General features: G+C 45.1%; 3 protein-coding genes across 3 annotated transcripts; 1 reads left to right on the top strand and 2 right to left on the bottom strand.

Moving 5' to 3' along the window:
- Nucleotides 1–484: 484 nt before the first annotated feature.
- On the bottom strand, nucleotides 485–6174 carry LOC136521332 (phosphoenolpyruvate phosphatase-like). The gene is made up of 10 exons (XM_066515062.1): nucleotides 5969–6174; nucleotides 4481–4677; nucleotides 4197–4394; nucleotides 3739–3850; nucleotides 2865–3088; nucleotides 2593–2731; nucleotides 1713–1933; nucleotides 1439–1560; nucleotides 1042–1203; nucleotides 485–859 (listed from the first exon to the last, which is right to left on the bottom strand). Exons 2-10 carry the CDS (start codon nucleotides 4649–4651, stop codon nucleotides 778–780), a joined length of 1431 nt encoding a protein of 476 aa, XP_066371159.1. The 5' UTR covers nucleotides 4652–4677; nucleotides 5969–6174; the 3' UTR covers nucleotides 485–777.
- Nucleotides 6175–6451: 277 nt separating this feature from the next.
- LOC136521656 (ER membrane protein complex subunit 7 homolog) lies at nucleotides 6452–9813 on the top strand. The gene is made up of 7 exons (XM_066515409.1): nucleotides 6452–6668; nucleotides 6771–6814; nucleotides 7804–7912; nucleotides 8212–8275; nucleotides 8360–8476; nucleotides 8615–8723; nucleotides 9461–9813. The coding sequence occupies exons 1-7, from the start codon at nucleotides 6571–6573 to the stop codon at nucleotides 9544–9546; spliced, it is 627 nt and encodes a 208-aa protein (XP_066371506.1). The 5' UTR covers nucleotides 6452–6570; the 3' UTR covers nucleotides 9547–9813.
- Nucleotides 9814–12902: 3089 nt separating this feature from the next.
- On the bottom strand, nucleotides 12903–13799 carry LOC136524163 (secreted RxLR effector protein 161-like). The gene is made up of 2 exons (XM_066517624.1): nucleotides 13211–13799; nucleotides 12903–12997 (listed from the first exon to the last, which is right to left on the bottom strand). The coding sequence occupies exons 1-2, from the start codon at nucleotides 13797–13799 to the stop codon at nucleotides 12903–12905; spliced, it is 684 nt and encodes a 227-aa protein (XP_066373721.1).
- Nucleotides 13800–16012: the final 2213 nt, after the last annotated feature.

The raw sequence follows: 16012 nt of genomic DNA, 5'->3' as shown, positions 1-16012 counted from the left end.
GATTGTGACTGTGACGTGGACGATTCAACGAAATGGTAGAGAACTCTCTCCAGGTGACGTGCGAAAGATTTTATTTGCAATAATAAGGTTGGCGGAGTAGGGCATAGGCCCTGTTGTGAGAGAAAAACATTGTTCTGGCTGAAAAAAGAAGTCAAACTGAGTCAGATATGGGATAAGCCGAACGGGGATTAAGATTGTAACTAGTACGTGCAAAGAAAGGTACAGGTCAGATAGTAGGATCCATGCAGATCATCACGCTACCGGTTCCAGGATAGGCTGGCTTCATGGGATTGGGCCAGGTCTCAGTTTAAGAATGGTCTAGCCGACCTACTGCACACTTGTCCGTTTCTCAATGGGAGAATTCATATCACCAGCATGTGTCCACATTTTAGCTCATAACTCGGCAATGAGATGGAAAGGGATTAATCCACAGATAACAAATCTCCACTGGCCACAACGCAGAGACAGGCGAAAATGGTTTCCGGATAACAACGGTGGACACTAATGTTTATTGTATGTACGTATGTAAAATGTTACATATGTACGGATGCAGCCGTACTATTTCCACTATTTTCATACAAGTACAGCATTCAAAATTTCAGATCCACAGAGGTCACCGTGGCTCCTTTGGCATGAAATCAGGTAGCTGGACTTGCCATTGCCAGTCTGATGACCGGCTCTGCTGCTTCCAAGAGAAGCGGGCACTAGCAACAGTGCTGCTATGCTGCGATTGTTCCACAAAGTTCATGCTGCGTGACATCCTGCGAGACCGGCTTCCTAGAATAGGGAAATCAGATCCTCAAGGTTCTCGAGATGGAAATGGTTCTTCTTCAGCCTCCTGCGACGTGTGCTGCTTGTCCTGTGCACCAAACAGTTGGCATTTCAGTCAGTTGGGTGGCAAGAGCTAAGGAAACACAATGGCAAATTACGAAAGGTTATAGTCAAAGTGGCAGGAATTGAGCTCATAACGGAAGCAACAGATGCACATTACATTTGAAAACAATGCTTGCCCTAGAAAAAAACCGTAAGTAGGACACGCACCAATATTGGTTATGAAACACCACAGTGTCTGCTGGAACAGGATTCCCATCATCATTTCTGTTCCACTGGTAGACAGCATGAGTCCTGTTTTTCAGTTGTAAAATTGAATGACCATAACTGGCCTCCCTGAACGCTGAGTAGTCTGGCTGGGGGTCATAAAACCTGCAAAATGGTGGGTTAGCCCAACAGGCAAGGCTCGTAAGACTTCGGAAAAAAAAAAAAATGAAATCAATAATGTGAAGGAGAAACTATCTATCTCTGATGCTAAGGTGAGACGAGACTAGAAAGTGGAAACCTCCTCAACCACAATTTTCCTTCTAGTAGGCCAGATGAGTGTATGAGTTCAGTAAACATAATAGCACCAATAAAACGTTTGCCGGCTATTAGTTCCTCTCACCTTGAAGCAAGTCCTTCTTGGTTGCCTCCATCACCAACTGTTATGTAAACGGGAGCAGACTTGTTTGGCACTGGATATCGATTTCCCGATGTTATGTTGTAGTTGACATTAGAAATGCGGTACTGCAAGTGTAGGGTATCAATGAGAAATCAACATTCAGATATCTGATTCAACTCTGAAGGAACAAATTCACAGTCCAGACTAAACTCAGAATTTCTACCATGTGAAAAAAAAAATCAAATGGAAGGAAACTTTGTTGAAGGGAAGAACTTACTGATCTCTCATAAGCATGAACATGCCCTGCAAATACCAAGTCGACCTTGTACTTCACAAACCATTTCTCAAAAGCAGCCCTCATACTCTCACCCTCCATATAATGTGCCTCATTGCTGTTGTACATGGGAGAATGCATGAGAACGATAAGCCAAGGTGTCTTTTCCCTGTCCACGCGCTTGAATTCATGCTTCAGCCACAACCATTGAGGAGTGTATTTTACTAATAACCATCAGAAGTTTAGAAGTTAGGTCACAAGCTTGAATGGGAATATGCCACAAAAGAAACTAACAAATCAGCTACTAAAATCAAGCATGTTTCTGAAATCTAGTAGTATATAACTATATATGATGCCAATTTAAAGGGATTACTGTGAGAATGTACTCATTAGGGAAGCATTATTTGGCTAGTGAGAAATGACTACATTTCAGTCAAATCTTGCCTTCTGCGCAGGCTTGCAAATCCAAGTTCATTCATGAATTCGCAATGTTTTTGCATCGTGCGAAGAGGAGTTATTTTCACCTTATAAGTGTCTGGGTAGATTCTTTTGTACAAACCTAGCTTCCTTTTCCTTGTTTGTTTGTTCAGTTGTTTACCTTTTTTTTCCTAATATATATATTTATTCAGTATAAGGGTTCGCCCCGCCTGTTTCTTTCAATTAGGGAAGCACTAACACCTATTTTCCACCCAACACTACAGGTTACAACTGCTCATCACTTAACTGCATTTAAACTTTCACTTTTCACCAAAAGCAAAGGAATCTCAGATATATAAATAAAAGTATCAAGGTGTAACACACAAATGACTTTAAACTTCTTGCAGCCAGAGAACTCCATATCTATGGCAGAAACAAAAGAAAACAAGCTTGAAGAGAATGTTACCAAATGGAGAGTAGCTAGACAACACGATGATATGAGCAGATGCACGCCTGACAGCATACCACATAGGAGAACTGCTCTTTGATGCCAAATATGGAGTCATATATCTATGCAGATATGGCTTGAATGTAGAAGTTTCTCCCTGGAAATATCAAATAAAAAAATAAAGAAGTTACTGAAAGAAAAGACAAGCATGTTTTTTTTTCTTTTAAAACAGGTTTAGGCTATGTTCAAATGGAAGGTGCTGTATTAGCAAAGATGTGAACATAAATTACCAGATCAGGCCTGTACTCTATTTCATGGTTTCCAGCATTCCAAATCCATGGCTGGTATGCAGTACTGCTCTCAACAAATCGACCCCAAGAATCCCAACGAATGCCATCATTATGTTCATATCTATCAGCATACGACAAGTCCCCAACAAATAGAACAGTTTGACCTCCAGTTTTCTCATAGTGTTGAAGAGTTGAGAGAGAATTAAATGTTTGCCCCAGATCACCTGGAACAACAGAGATAGAAAGAGTTGGGATCAATCTGCTCAAAGCGCTGAATCAGTAATACTAAGGCAATATTATTTGCCTAACTTTTGTCCATGACGACTAATCGATTTTCTATTTTCCCAGAATGCCTTTTATGGAAGGTCAGAGTGCATATCAGGAGTTGTTTCAGAATATACAAGGTAAGATTGTAAATATAGCCATTAACCAGGCTTCATCATTATATAGCGTAAGCTGATTTAAATCAACACATGTTTGCTGTACTCAACACCTATACTATCCATTTGGGGCTCTGCTCCCTCAGATATACTGACACTCTCTGACGGTGTCGTGGGGTGTGTGTGTGGGGGCGGTGGGGGCAGGATGTCTGCATGGCGGTGGGGATAGGTGTCCCTTCAGTCATGTGTGCCATGATTATTTACATTTTCTATGGTCAGCATTGCAGAGGTAGGTAGCCCACACAGTATTGTTTGCTCCAATTTCTACCTTGCTAGGCAAGGTCAAAAGCAATCTGTGACCAATAGTTGCTGTCATTTCACACAGCTCTGTATCATGCAACCTAGCTAGGGCAGGGGTTGATAGAGGTCCAACACAATTGAACGGCAATATGCAGTGATCTAAAGTAATAATAATTAAATAAGGAAAGACAAACCTATGATGCCAAATGTGTATGATGCATCTGGATCAATTGCTGGAGGCGTTTCAAACCAGAATTTTCGAGCTGAATCTCCGCTTCCAATCTTGTAATAATATTTAGTGTTATACTGCAAAGTGCAAACAATAAAGTTACAGCATATATTTGGAATTTTACATAGCATCATGTTAGAATAAAATAACCTTGTACAGTTGAAATTCGATAAAGAAAATTTCTGTGGCCAATCCAACATGTGCATACTACTTGAGAGGTAGCTGTGTAAATAGCATTCTAAAAAGTAGCTGCATTAATAAATTCGTTTCATCAAGAGAAATCTATCTCTATTAAAGAAGCATTGTGTTTGAGTTATGATATTTGGCAGGGTGAATAGTGTGCAGGGCAAACATTTTGAATAAGAATATAACATTAAGCCTGAATTGAAGTATAGAAAAAAATGAAACCTATTAGTATATTACCTCAAGGCCATCAACAAGGCAATGGTGTATGTATCCAGATTTGTAATCGTAAAACGTATAATTCGTTGTTGTTCCTTCTGCTTTCTGGTCATATTGCTTCTCCTTGCCATAAAACACTTCACTTGGCCCAGGTTCTTCTGGAGTAACCCAAGATACAATAATTGCCTTTCCATCATAGTCACCTTGGGTGATATGAACCTGGTACCAGCATGATGTAAGCACTAAACAGACTGTACAATGATAGCACTAATAATGAGCTGGAATCTGGTGACAAAATTACTTACCTGCTGTGGAGCAGTGTATCCCTTTGGAATTGCAAACCATTCACTATCTAGAGGTATATCTGTAGATGGGAACTCTGTGCGCACATAAGAGCTTGTTCGACCAGAGGCAACACCACTAACCAGGCATGAAAGAACATGTAGCGATAACACGAGCAAGCCCCAGCCCCTCATTGATTCAGGAGTTGACGTTACTCAGCCTAAAATTACAAAATCAATTTGCAAAAATGCTTAAGAGATTCAATGGATTGCAAATGAGCTAGTTTTCACTGATCACACAACAGAAATATTATAGCAATAAACCAGCAACACTGTATTACTACTACACAAAAGACTTGGTCAGAAGAATAGCAACTAAAGTTATTAAATTGTGTAAGAGCAGCAGAACACATAGTTTTCATTAGTTTGATACTTCGATATTACCACGATTAGCCTGAGATCATCACTGCGGTCTTAGATACAATGTCAGCAGATGGCTAAAGAAAAATTAACCTTACCTCATTATTGTGATATTGCCAAACATGACACACTGCCCTTAAATGCAAATATGACCACTCATCTATTATATAGTAAAAGTAGGTGGCAAGTCTTTTGCAGAAACCAAGGAAGGAGGAACCTTTTAGAAAATCTCACAGAAAAGGAGAACATCCAATTTTCCAGCTATTGGTCTGGTGGACCCAACCCATGATTAATATATATCATAACCATTTGAGGTTACTAGGAACCTATTTTAATCCAACTGTAAAGGGTAGAAAGAATCTTGAACCTACAGCCCGTACTCTAGCATGGAAAAAAACGAATAAGAGAACACGACCAAACTACATATTTATTGGCCGTAGAGCTGTCATTCAAGAAATAGTAAGAGCAAACAAATAGAAGAAAGAACATACGGAGCAGCACAAGTGTACAGATGAGGAAGGACAAACGAAGACAGAGAAGTCTTTCCAGTTTTCAGCACCTGATAACATGCATTCAATTCCAACGACAGTACCTCTCTTTACTTGTTTTTTCCTTGATGAGCTAAAGGTGTGCAGAAAATAGGAACTATCCCAACAATTGAATTCATTTCTGCTTGGGATTTCGTACTCCCCATCCATCTAACAAGAGTAGTAGTTCTAACTGTTTTTTTTTTCTTAACACATCAGTAGGCTCAGGACATATAACCGTTGCAAAAAGTGTTTGATTTTGCTTATAATAAGTTCTGCACGAACATCAATTCGCACGAGTTTCGTTGTATCCCCGACTTAATTGGGCACCAAGACCTCAAGAAGTAGTGTGGTGCCAGCCAACTAGTGTGATCTTGAGCCTGAAGAAGACGCAAAGGAACCTAGGCAAAACATGGATGGATGGATTTGGACTAACAGGACACCACGCAGCAGCACGCCAATACACAACACACCGAGCCAACGTAGAGACAGAGACAGAGAAGATTTGGATCTGCTAGCGAACAAGACCAACTCTTCAGAGAAACGGAGGCCGTCCTAGGATTACCTGCCAACGAAAGAGGAGACCAATTGGCGCCCGGGTGGATCTCCGCTCCACGCCTCCACAAAGGAGGGGATGAGCAATGGCGGCAGCGCACCCTGGAGCGGCAGGTGCAGGAGCCTCCCGGCGGGCTCGTGCTCGGCGGCGCTGCCGCAGCGTTGGCAAAAACACCAATCACAATCAGTCAGTTTGGCGAGCAAACTAAGCCGTGACGGAACGGCAAAGAGAAAGAGCCCCAGACGCCAGCACGGATCGGGATGAGTCACACTAACTGACAAACGGGTCCCACCTGTCGACATCCCTCGTAACTCGGTCCGGTTGGTTGCGCCGCGGGCCCGCCACAGTCACCTCACAGATTCCAGTTCGCTGGGCCGGATCTGACCGTCAGGATGGATCACTAGCGTAGCCCAAATAGACCCAAATAGAGCCCATTGCGTTTGAGCACAAAAAAGAGCCCATTACTCGCCGTCTCCTCGACAGAAGCCCACTCCGAGAACACCAAACCGAACAGAAGCGCAAACACCTCATCATCGGCCGCGACGAGCCGACGAGCCCTACTCCCTTCCGGCCTTGGGCGACCGTGACGAGCAACGACGACCACGGCGACGATGGCCGCTTCCTCCCTCTGCCACCGGCACCTGCTCCTGTTTCTCCTCGTGGCCGTCGCGTCGGCCTGCCTCGGCACCGCGGCAGCGCATCAAGCCGGGTAGGTGTCCCTGTCCTTCACCTCCGCTCGCTCCGTGATCCGATCGGCCGGATGCTTTGCTGACCGCTCTCCCTATTTGGCTCTTGTGGTTTGTGGCTCTAGATCTGGAGAGGGGTACACGATCGCCGGCCGCGTCAAGATCGATGGTAAGTGATCCAGCTCCCACTGAATTTGGCCGTATTTGTATTTAGGTTGTTGCAGGTGCCTAGGTCTGCAGCGTTTTAGGGATTGTATGAGTGTAACTCAGTTCTAAATTAGTCGCGCCTTATATTGTGCTGGGGTTCCGAGATCTCGATTTAGTTCTCTTTTTTTGTTGCTGGATGTGCCTGTGTTTTGTGTGGATGTCAAACAATTCGTTTGTCTAAATCTGCGTATTGAAGCAGTTTCGATTTCTAGGAAATTAGAGGTATGCAAGCATTGACTGACTGTTGGCCTGATTCAAAATGATGAGGCCCTGTTGTTCATTGGTTTTGGGATCCTCCATGGTAAACGATTTTGTAAAGTTTTTTTAGCTAAATTTATAGCTCACAAACTTAAGTACAGCCATGAATTGTACAAGTGTGTGTGCCTGTGTGCTGTTCTTGTTGTCTGGTGTTTAATGGTTAATGCAACTGAAATGAATCAGCAGCTGTGTTCTGTCCAAAAAAAGGAGTATACATACAGATGCAGAAATTCTGAAGATGACATGTTGATTTCTTGCTATTGTCATTGCAGTAACCTAATGAATTTGCAATAGGATCTTGCTTTTATGATATAATGATGCCATGCCAGCGTGATTTTTGAAAAGTTGCCTGCAATTGGAAGGTCTCTGATATGCTTTTTGTTTAGCCTTCTCTCTGCACCACTAAACTAGTTTTCTTGATGTGTGGATGCATTGCTATGATATTCTGACCAATGCTTCTGCAAGGTTTATCAGAAGTAATAAATATTACAAATTAAACAATGGATGGGGTGTGTGTGTTGTTCCCTGAGAGTACTTTTAGCTTATGGATATTAGTTATGGGATTTTTCAGTGTAGGATTTGTTCATTTTAGATGTTTATTGCACCTCGAAGAATGCTTGGAACCTAAATTTCAAGCTGAAAGCTACTACCCTATGCTGTCTATCTGATGTTATCTTTGTGTTATGGCTATAGGCGCGAGTGTGAAGGGCTTTGGTCTTCCAGCCAAGACATCAAACACAAAAGTGATACTTAATGGCGGCCAGAGGGTTACATTTGCCAGGCCGGATGGTTACTTTGCATTGTATCCTACAAAAGTTGCATTGCCATAAGTTTCAAGTTTATTTTTATTTTTCTGGCAAATTAACCTATTAGACTGACATAGCTCATACTATCATACATTTATCCTTTTGTTGTTGGTAAAATTTATGTCGAGAGATGGGTATAGTGTACTAAGCAAAGAAACTGTAGCTCTCATCATGTGTGCATACCATCAATTCTTGTCTGCTCTTGGGTATATCTTTCCTTGTATACAATCATAGTTCAGTGTTAGCAGATCACTATATTTGCTTTATTGTTGCTCCTTGACCTGATATACTTTAGCCACAACGTGCCAGCTGGAACTCATCTTATTGAGGTCTCCTCAATTGGCTACTTCTTTTCCCCAGTAAGTATTTATTCCTTGATTTTGTTGGTAAGGTGAACAGAAATGGATATAAGTAATTTACTCCATATTTCTGGTGCATGATAGGTTCGAGTAGATATTAGTGCAAGGAATCCTGGTTATATTCAAGCAGCATTGACTGAAACCAGAAGAGTTCTAAATGAGCTTGTTCTGGAACCTCTGAAAGAAGAGCAGTACTATGAGGTAGCTATTGCTACATATTTTTTTGTATACTTGTTTCCTTATCACTGGTGGCTTATGTTGGGTTTGATCCAGCCTATCCCTTTTTCAAGGCTAAAAGAAGCAACCTCTTTAAATGTTTTGTTTTTCAACCTTTTCAAGGTTAGGGAGCCTTTCTCCGTCATGTCACTTTTGAAGAGCCCCATGGGGTTGATGGTTGGTTTTATGGTCTTAATGGTCTTCGTGATGCCCAAGCTGATGGAGAACATAGGTATATTTCACCTCTTTTACACCAAATAGATACAAGCTTTCAGTTAGTATGTTTCACTAAAGCTTGCAATTAGCAAACAGCAGCTTCTAAGACTAAGAGCAGTGTTGCATTGCATTATATAATGGTAGAGTTAGTTGTATTTATTGAGCTTTGTGCAATAGCTGACTGTCAAATTTCTAGAGTAAGAAGGGCATCGAGTTTATTAGTTTAAACTGTTGTGCTTCTGGATCTCTTGGTTATAATCTGCCCTTTCTGTAAGTATTAATGAAATGGGCCTTAAATAATGTTTTGGTGATGATTTTCTTTATCTAAAACTTCTTATGTTTCTACTATTTGTCTTGTACCTGTTAAGCACATTACTTATATTTAGTTCATTGTTATCCGCAGCCTATATACTTCACTGTTTCATCTTAAAATTTCAGTACAGTAAGTTGACAATGTTGGCATCTCCCAAATTCACTTGAGAGAAACCTTAGGGAGCTGTTTTTTCCTATGATCCTATCAGTTGTAGGCCTCATGATGTACTTGCCATTATTGATCGAGTGTGCTCCCTAGAGCTTGTAAAGTGGTTCTATGTAGATAACCCTTTTCAGTTATCGATTGTGGGATGTTTTAGTTATTGTTAATGCTGGAAGTACAGTCGCACTTCAGTTTCATAGTTTTCTTCAGCATTTGAAATGCTAATGTTGATTTCATTTCTATATCTGCCTAACTGAGTTTACTTTTCTTCATGGAAGATCCTGAGGAGATGAAGCAAGCTCAAGAACAAATGAGGAACAACCCCTCATCATTCTCTGGCATGCTATCCAGAGCGCAGGGCTAGAAGTAGAACATGAGGATACTGCAAAGGTCTATATTCTACAATGTGATTAAGAGCAGTACTGAAGTGCTTGACACGTCACTCATTCAGAGTAATTTCCTTGGAACAAGGTGGAAACTCTTTCCCCAGTTTTTACTGTATTTTAAGTTGTAATTTGTCTGTGATGTAGAACCTTCTGAAACCTCTAGCTGAACTAGTCATGTGGCACATTAGCATATACCGCAGATTGAGATATTTTGTCCAATATATATGTATTGTTTGATTGAATCAGTTGAATCTTAGACACCTTGCTTAGTCATCGGACGACCGGCGTAGCCTGTAGTCATACTTGTTTGTAGACATGTGGTGGTGCGTCAGAACTCCTCACCTTGATGGACAATGGGATAGCAAACTTGTGTTACAATTATGGCAAATTGTTATGGAATCTAACGGGAACAGTCATAAGGATAGGTCTTTGCCGTACTCCTGTTACGGGAACAGTCATAAGGATAGGTCTGTGCCGTACTCCTGTTTGACAAGCGCGTAAGAATAAGAAATTGCCCAATCGTGCCGATTTTTAGTACATACTCTCTCCATTCCATCTAAATTATAAGACGTTTTAGCTTTTCTAAATACATACATTGTTTTTATTATATATCTAGACATAGTGTATATCTAAGTGCATAGCAAACAAAAGCTGTGGATCTTAAAAAAGCCAAAACGTTTGAGTAGTTCTAAGCAGGTACGAACTTGGTTCCATAATTCCATTGATGATAGTTTGTATGATGTTTTTTTTCTCGAATACGCAAGAGCATTGCGTAATTGTATTAATTGTATTAAGGAGATAGAAGTTTTAAAAATATAAGAGAGGCCATTCCCGGCCCGGCTGATAACTCAAGGGGCTACATTTTGGCTAAGACATCCTTGGGATCCATTAGGATCGATCTAATAAACCACACGCGGGCCTATGACGCCATGGCCGAAGGCCGGCGAGCTGCTTGACCCTGCTGAGTACCATTTCGCAAATGTTGTGGGTTAGTACGACAATACATTGAGCCTCAGCTTTAGCCCGGGAATACAACACGTGTATCCTAGTCCGTGGCAGACTGGCAGTATGAAAATTGCTTATGGCCTAACCTAAAGCGACATACAGGTATTGGTGACGACGTTGGTATCTTTGCTAAGTAGTGATAATTTTTTAAAGCCTACTTCTACGAAGATAGGAACTACTATAACATGTTTACATCTCTCCAGAGAGAGAAAAGGGGGTGTTATGTTCTCACCAACTACGTGGACTTGTGCGCCCCCCGACTGCTGAAAATGACCGTGCAGGAGTGAACACGCTTGTGTGAATTCAGGCGTTCACGTCTCTCCTAGCGCTTTTAGTTTGATACAAAACGTGTGTGATTATCCTTCAAAGATCTCTCCTAGGTGATGTAATCGATGTTTGATACATTTCCGTCTACCCTTTTCTGTATGCGTAACCAGAGTTGGAAAACTATGTAGTATGTAACTCTTGCGATGCTGTCATACTGACACAAGATCGACCGCTTCGCGCATCTTTTGAGCTTTCAACGAAATTGTTTTAAATAGATTTAAACTATGATTCAGAAGGACCAGAACAAAAGGTATACGGCCAGAACATGTGATCACCAGACATTACAACGGCCAAAGAACATGTGTTCTACTAGTAGAGTACAATCTATGACCTATCTCACTACAACAGGTCACTCTCAAGTCACAGCCATGAGAATTTGTGTCCTCCAATGGCTTGAATGAAAGAGATAAGACGCCAATGGAAGCCGGACAATGCCTGAACTAGATTGCGCCTGGGGAGCCTGAAAGGGACATGCCACGTTCACAGAATCATCGCAAGCCTTTTTCTGTGCTGGAGAATATATACACACCATGCTCCGATTCTTTTGGTGGGGTTTGTTTGGATCATTTGCCTCCTCTCCTGGCATTTATTTTATTCCCAAGTTTGGTCTGTTTTCTGGGCGGAAAACGCTCCGAATTTTGGCCTTGTTTTGTTCTGAGTTTTGAGACACAGGAGCTATACCCATGATGGGCTGGATCCATGACCGTGATGGCCTGGCGTGGTCCGTGCTAGCTAGCACAAGCGAGATGTCGCCGTCGTCATCGATGGCGTTCCATGCAAGAGGAATTTGGCATTTCCTCTTTTCTATGATTTTGCCTTTTTTTTAAGCTGGAATATGTTCTTGAGAAAAAGTTCAGAATGATACAGTAGAGGAAAAGAGAAGCACACTTGCAGTCGTGAAGGCTGTAATACAGAAAGGGCCGTTTGAGCTGTGTCAACAGTTGCTTGAGGCTTCTTGCTGTGCACTGACTGCAGATTATAAACAGCCACCTACTGCTCATCTAGAACAAGTCAGTTACATTGATAATACTGGTCCTTTCTCTCTAGCAAGACAGACTGAAGCAACATCACAAATAGAGTAACTTTTGTTCTAGGACACCTCCATTTCTGATCTGATCCAAGATTGCTCATCAGGATTACTGGAAGTTGTCTAGTAATTGATTACCCTGCCGTGTTGATTCTCCTATGTAGTATTAACCATTAATTATTGAAGGCAGGTCTGGTTCCAAATCTGACCAAACTGTTGTGCTGTATTTAACCCTACTTTTTATCTTTATTATTTATTGTTCCTTGTAGAGAAGAAAGTGTTGGCACCACCGTGATGCATAGGATAGGAATGTGCTGCTCCCATGAATCTAGACTCTAGAGGCATACTACATCACTGTCAAGTGCCTCACCTGCCATTACACCAAGACAAAGCATGACGAATAATTAAACCCATCAAATAAATAAAACTTGAATTCATTGAGGGAAGAAATTTAAAGACTGGACCAGCCGTCTACTATGCCTCTAGAGATACCGGCACCTGCCTACCGTCCATGGCTACGTGTAAGGGACAGATCATCTATCTCTGTACACAGATGTGAACTGCTGGATGCTCCTCCATCGCTGATTTGCATTGCGCTGTCATATGCAAGAGTTTACTCTGTGTTAAACAGGAGGTGAAATATCAAACATATGCTACTACTGGCTAGCATCTCACAAGCATATGCTCACATGTTAGTAGGATCTTCTTGATCCCATTCCTTTGTTAGTTGCTGAATTCTCACTCTTAGTAGTAGAATTCTTACTCTCATCGAGAGAGGATGACACTAGGAGTTGGGATAATTTTCTGGTTTATTTCTCAATGCCATACCAACTTGAGGGGTTGTGAATACATATTTATAGGCTGCTAGCCAGCCAAGCATATGCCAAGATGCTAGTCTAAGATGCTAGTCTAAGATGCTAATATGTTGTCCTAATATGCTGTCCTCTAAGATGTTGTCCTAAGATGCTGTCCTAGCTAAGATGCTGTTGCAGCCAGCCCCACAAAGACCAGCTGCAAGGATGTTGTCCTCTCAGTCAAGATGCTGCTGCAGCCAGCCCCACAAAGACCAGCTGCAGCCAGCCCCACAAAGACCACCAACAGAGACTTATCCCATCATTTTCTCCCCCAAAGTCTTGTGCGTCGTCTTGTGGGAAAGTTGAACCATCCCGGTCCTGGAGCAGAGCTCAAGGAACTTATCCTCCCAAGGAGCTTGGTGAGCAGGTCCGCAAGCTGGTCCTTGGTGTTGATGTAGCTCGTCTTGGTGCTCCCTTCCTCCAAACAACCTCGGATGAAGTGGTACCTCACCCGGATGTGCTGGCTGTGTTTGTGGAAAACGGGGTTCTTTGCTAGGGCCAGAGCGGACTTGCTGTCCACCCTGAGCTCCACCGCTCTAGTGTCTCTGCCGAGGAGATCACCGAGCAGTCGAGCGAGCCAGAGCGCCTGAGTCGAAGCGGTGGAGGCCGATATGTACTCGGCCTCATAGCTGGATAGGGCCACCACCTGCTGCTTGACCGACTGCCAGCTAACGAGGTACTTGCCGAGGAAGAAGAGGATCCCGCTCGTGCTCTTGCTGGTGTCGATGTCGTCGGCGTGGTCGCTGTCGCTGTACCCGGCGAAGTGTGCCGCTCTAGGGCACCTAGGGTAGTAGAGGCCATGATCAAGAGTCCCCGCAATGTAGTGGATGATCCTCTTCACAGCCTGCTGGTGCTCCATCGTCAGTCGCTGCATGAACCGACTAACGTAGCCGACGAAGAATGCCAAGTCCGTCCGTGTGTGGGCGAGGTAGCGAAGGCTCCCTACAAGATGCCAGTACTGCGTAGCGTCCACCTCCCCCGTCGTGCTGTCGTGGCTCAGCTTCAGCCTCTCCTCCATTAGAGTGAGAGCTGGGTTGTAGTCGGTAAGCCCAGCTAGCTCAACGACGCGCTTGGCGTAGGCGGTTTATCGAAGCGTGATCCCGAAGTCATCCTAATGCACCTCGATTCCCAGGTAGAAGGAAAGAGGCCCCAGATCACTCATCTGGAAGGTGGCCTTCATCTCTTCCTTGAATGCCGCCACCTCCGCATCCTTGGTGCCGGTGATCACCAAGTCGTCGACGTAGACACCCACCAGTAGAGCATTTCCTCCACTGCCCCGTTGGTAGATGGCCGCCTCGTGCGGGCTTTGCTTGAAGCCCATCCCCTTTAGCGTGGAATCCAACTTGGCATTCCACGCCCTCGGTGCCTGCCGCAAGCCATAGAGGGCCTTGCACAGGCGCAACACCTTGCCCTCCTTGCCGGGGATTGTAAATCCCGGTGGCTAGTGCACGTAGACCTCCTCCTTCAAGTCGCTGTTAAGGAACACCGACTTGACGTCCATATGATGAACACGCCAGCCCTCCTAGGCAGCTAGCGCAAGGAGGAGTCGCACAGACTCCATCCGTGCCACAGGAGCGAAGGCATCATCGAAGTCGACCCCCTCCTGCTGCACGAAACCTCATGCCACCAAGCGAGCCTTGTGCTTGACGATGGCGCCAGCTTCATCCCTCTTCAGCTTGTACACCTACTTAAGGGTGATCGCGCGATGACCACGAGGAAGGTCAGCAAGCTCCCAGGTGCGGTTGTTCTCAACCGTATCCATCTCCAACTGCATCGCGGCGCACCATGCCGCGTGTCTCTCAGCCTTTGCAAACGACCGAGGCTCGCCGTCGTCACACGCAAGGTGCAACTGCGCCTCCAGGTCATGAGGCACCGGTCCCGGCACTGGCTGGTCGGCGAGAAGGTTCTCCAGTGTACGGTACCGCAACGGCTCACCATCGTGGTATGCATCGATGCGCTCCTCGTCGTGAGAGAGCGGAGTAGCGAGCTCAACCGGGCTATGCTCGACATGAGCTGGTGGTGGAGTAGACGTGCTCGGAGTGGTGTCTATCGATGCTGGAGTGCGTGGCATTGCCGGCTGTGGTGGGGCTGACGAAGAACTCATCGCAGCCGAGGTCCTGGCTGGAGAGCGTGGTGCTGTCGGAGTAGCAGGCGCCGGGGTCGGTGGAGGCTCAGGGACTGGAGTAGACGCGCTCGTCGAAGAAGAGCTGCCTACTCCCCCAACTCCCTCGAAGTGGACGTACTCGACAGTAAAGTCGTCGTACGTCAGAGCCAAGCTGTCATCCACCGCCTTGTCCCATGCCCATCCTCGCCCTTCATTGAACACAACGTCGCGCGCCGTGCGCACACGCTGTGTCTTCGGGTCGAGGATGCGGTAGGCCTTCGAGCCCTCCGTGTAGCCGATGAACACTCTCGGAGTGCTCCTATCGTCGAGCTTGCTGATGTGGCCAAGCTTCTTGGCAAACACGAGGCAGCCAAAGACCCGCAAGTGAGAGACCGTCGGCTTGCACCCATGCTAAGCCTCGTACGACGTCCTGCCATCGAGCGCCTTGGTAGGCGAGCGGTTGAGGATGTAAACGATCGTCACCACCGCCTCTCCCCAGAAGACAGCCGTCATCCCCCTCTGCTTGAGAAGGGCCCGAGCCATCCCCACAACCGTCTGGTTGTGCCGCTCGACGATGCCGTTCTGCTGTGGGCTGTACGGCGCGGAGTAGTGGCACTAAATGCCCTTATTAGCGCAGTACGACACGAATTCAGCCGCCGTTGTCGGTGCACAGCATGCGCAGCTTGCGGCCGCACTCCGCCTCCGCAGTAGCCTACGCGTGCCTAATGGCGTCCGTAGCCTCTCCCTTGCTGCTGAGGACCATCACCCACATGTAGCGGGAGAGGTCGTCGACGAGCAACAGGAAGTAGCGTTGTCCTCCCGGTGTGGCCGGTGTCACTGGGCCACACAAGTCCCTGTGCACAAGCTCGAGCCTCTCCTTGGCTCAAAAGCTTGCCCACTGGGGAAAGGGGAGTCGCCTCTGCTTCGTCAACACGCAGACATCGTAGAGCTGCTCCACATGGTCGAGGCACGGCATGCCTCACACCATCTCCGTGGCACTGAGCCGCTTCAGGGCCTCGAAGTGAAGGTGCTCGAAACGCTCATGCCACTGCCACGCCTCGTCGTCCCGACGAGCAGCGAGACAGAGGGGTTGTGCCACCTGCATGTTGAGGACGTAGAGTCGATTT

Source organism: Miscanthus floridulus, chromosome 18 (genome assembly GCF_019320115.1).
Source record: "Miscanthus floridulus cultivar M001 chromosome 18, ASM1932011v1, whole genome shotgun sequence".
In the NCBI taxonomy this organism is placed as follows: Eukaryota; Viridiplantae; Streptophyta; class Magnoliopsida; order Poales; family Poaceae; genus Miscanthus; species Miscanthus floridulus.
This window is presented reverse-complemented; position numbering and strand designations above follow the sequence as displayed.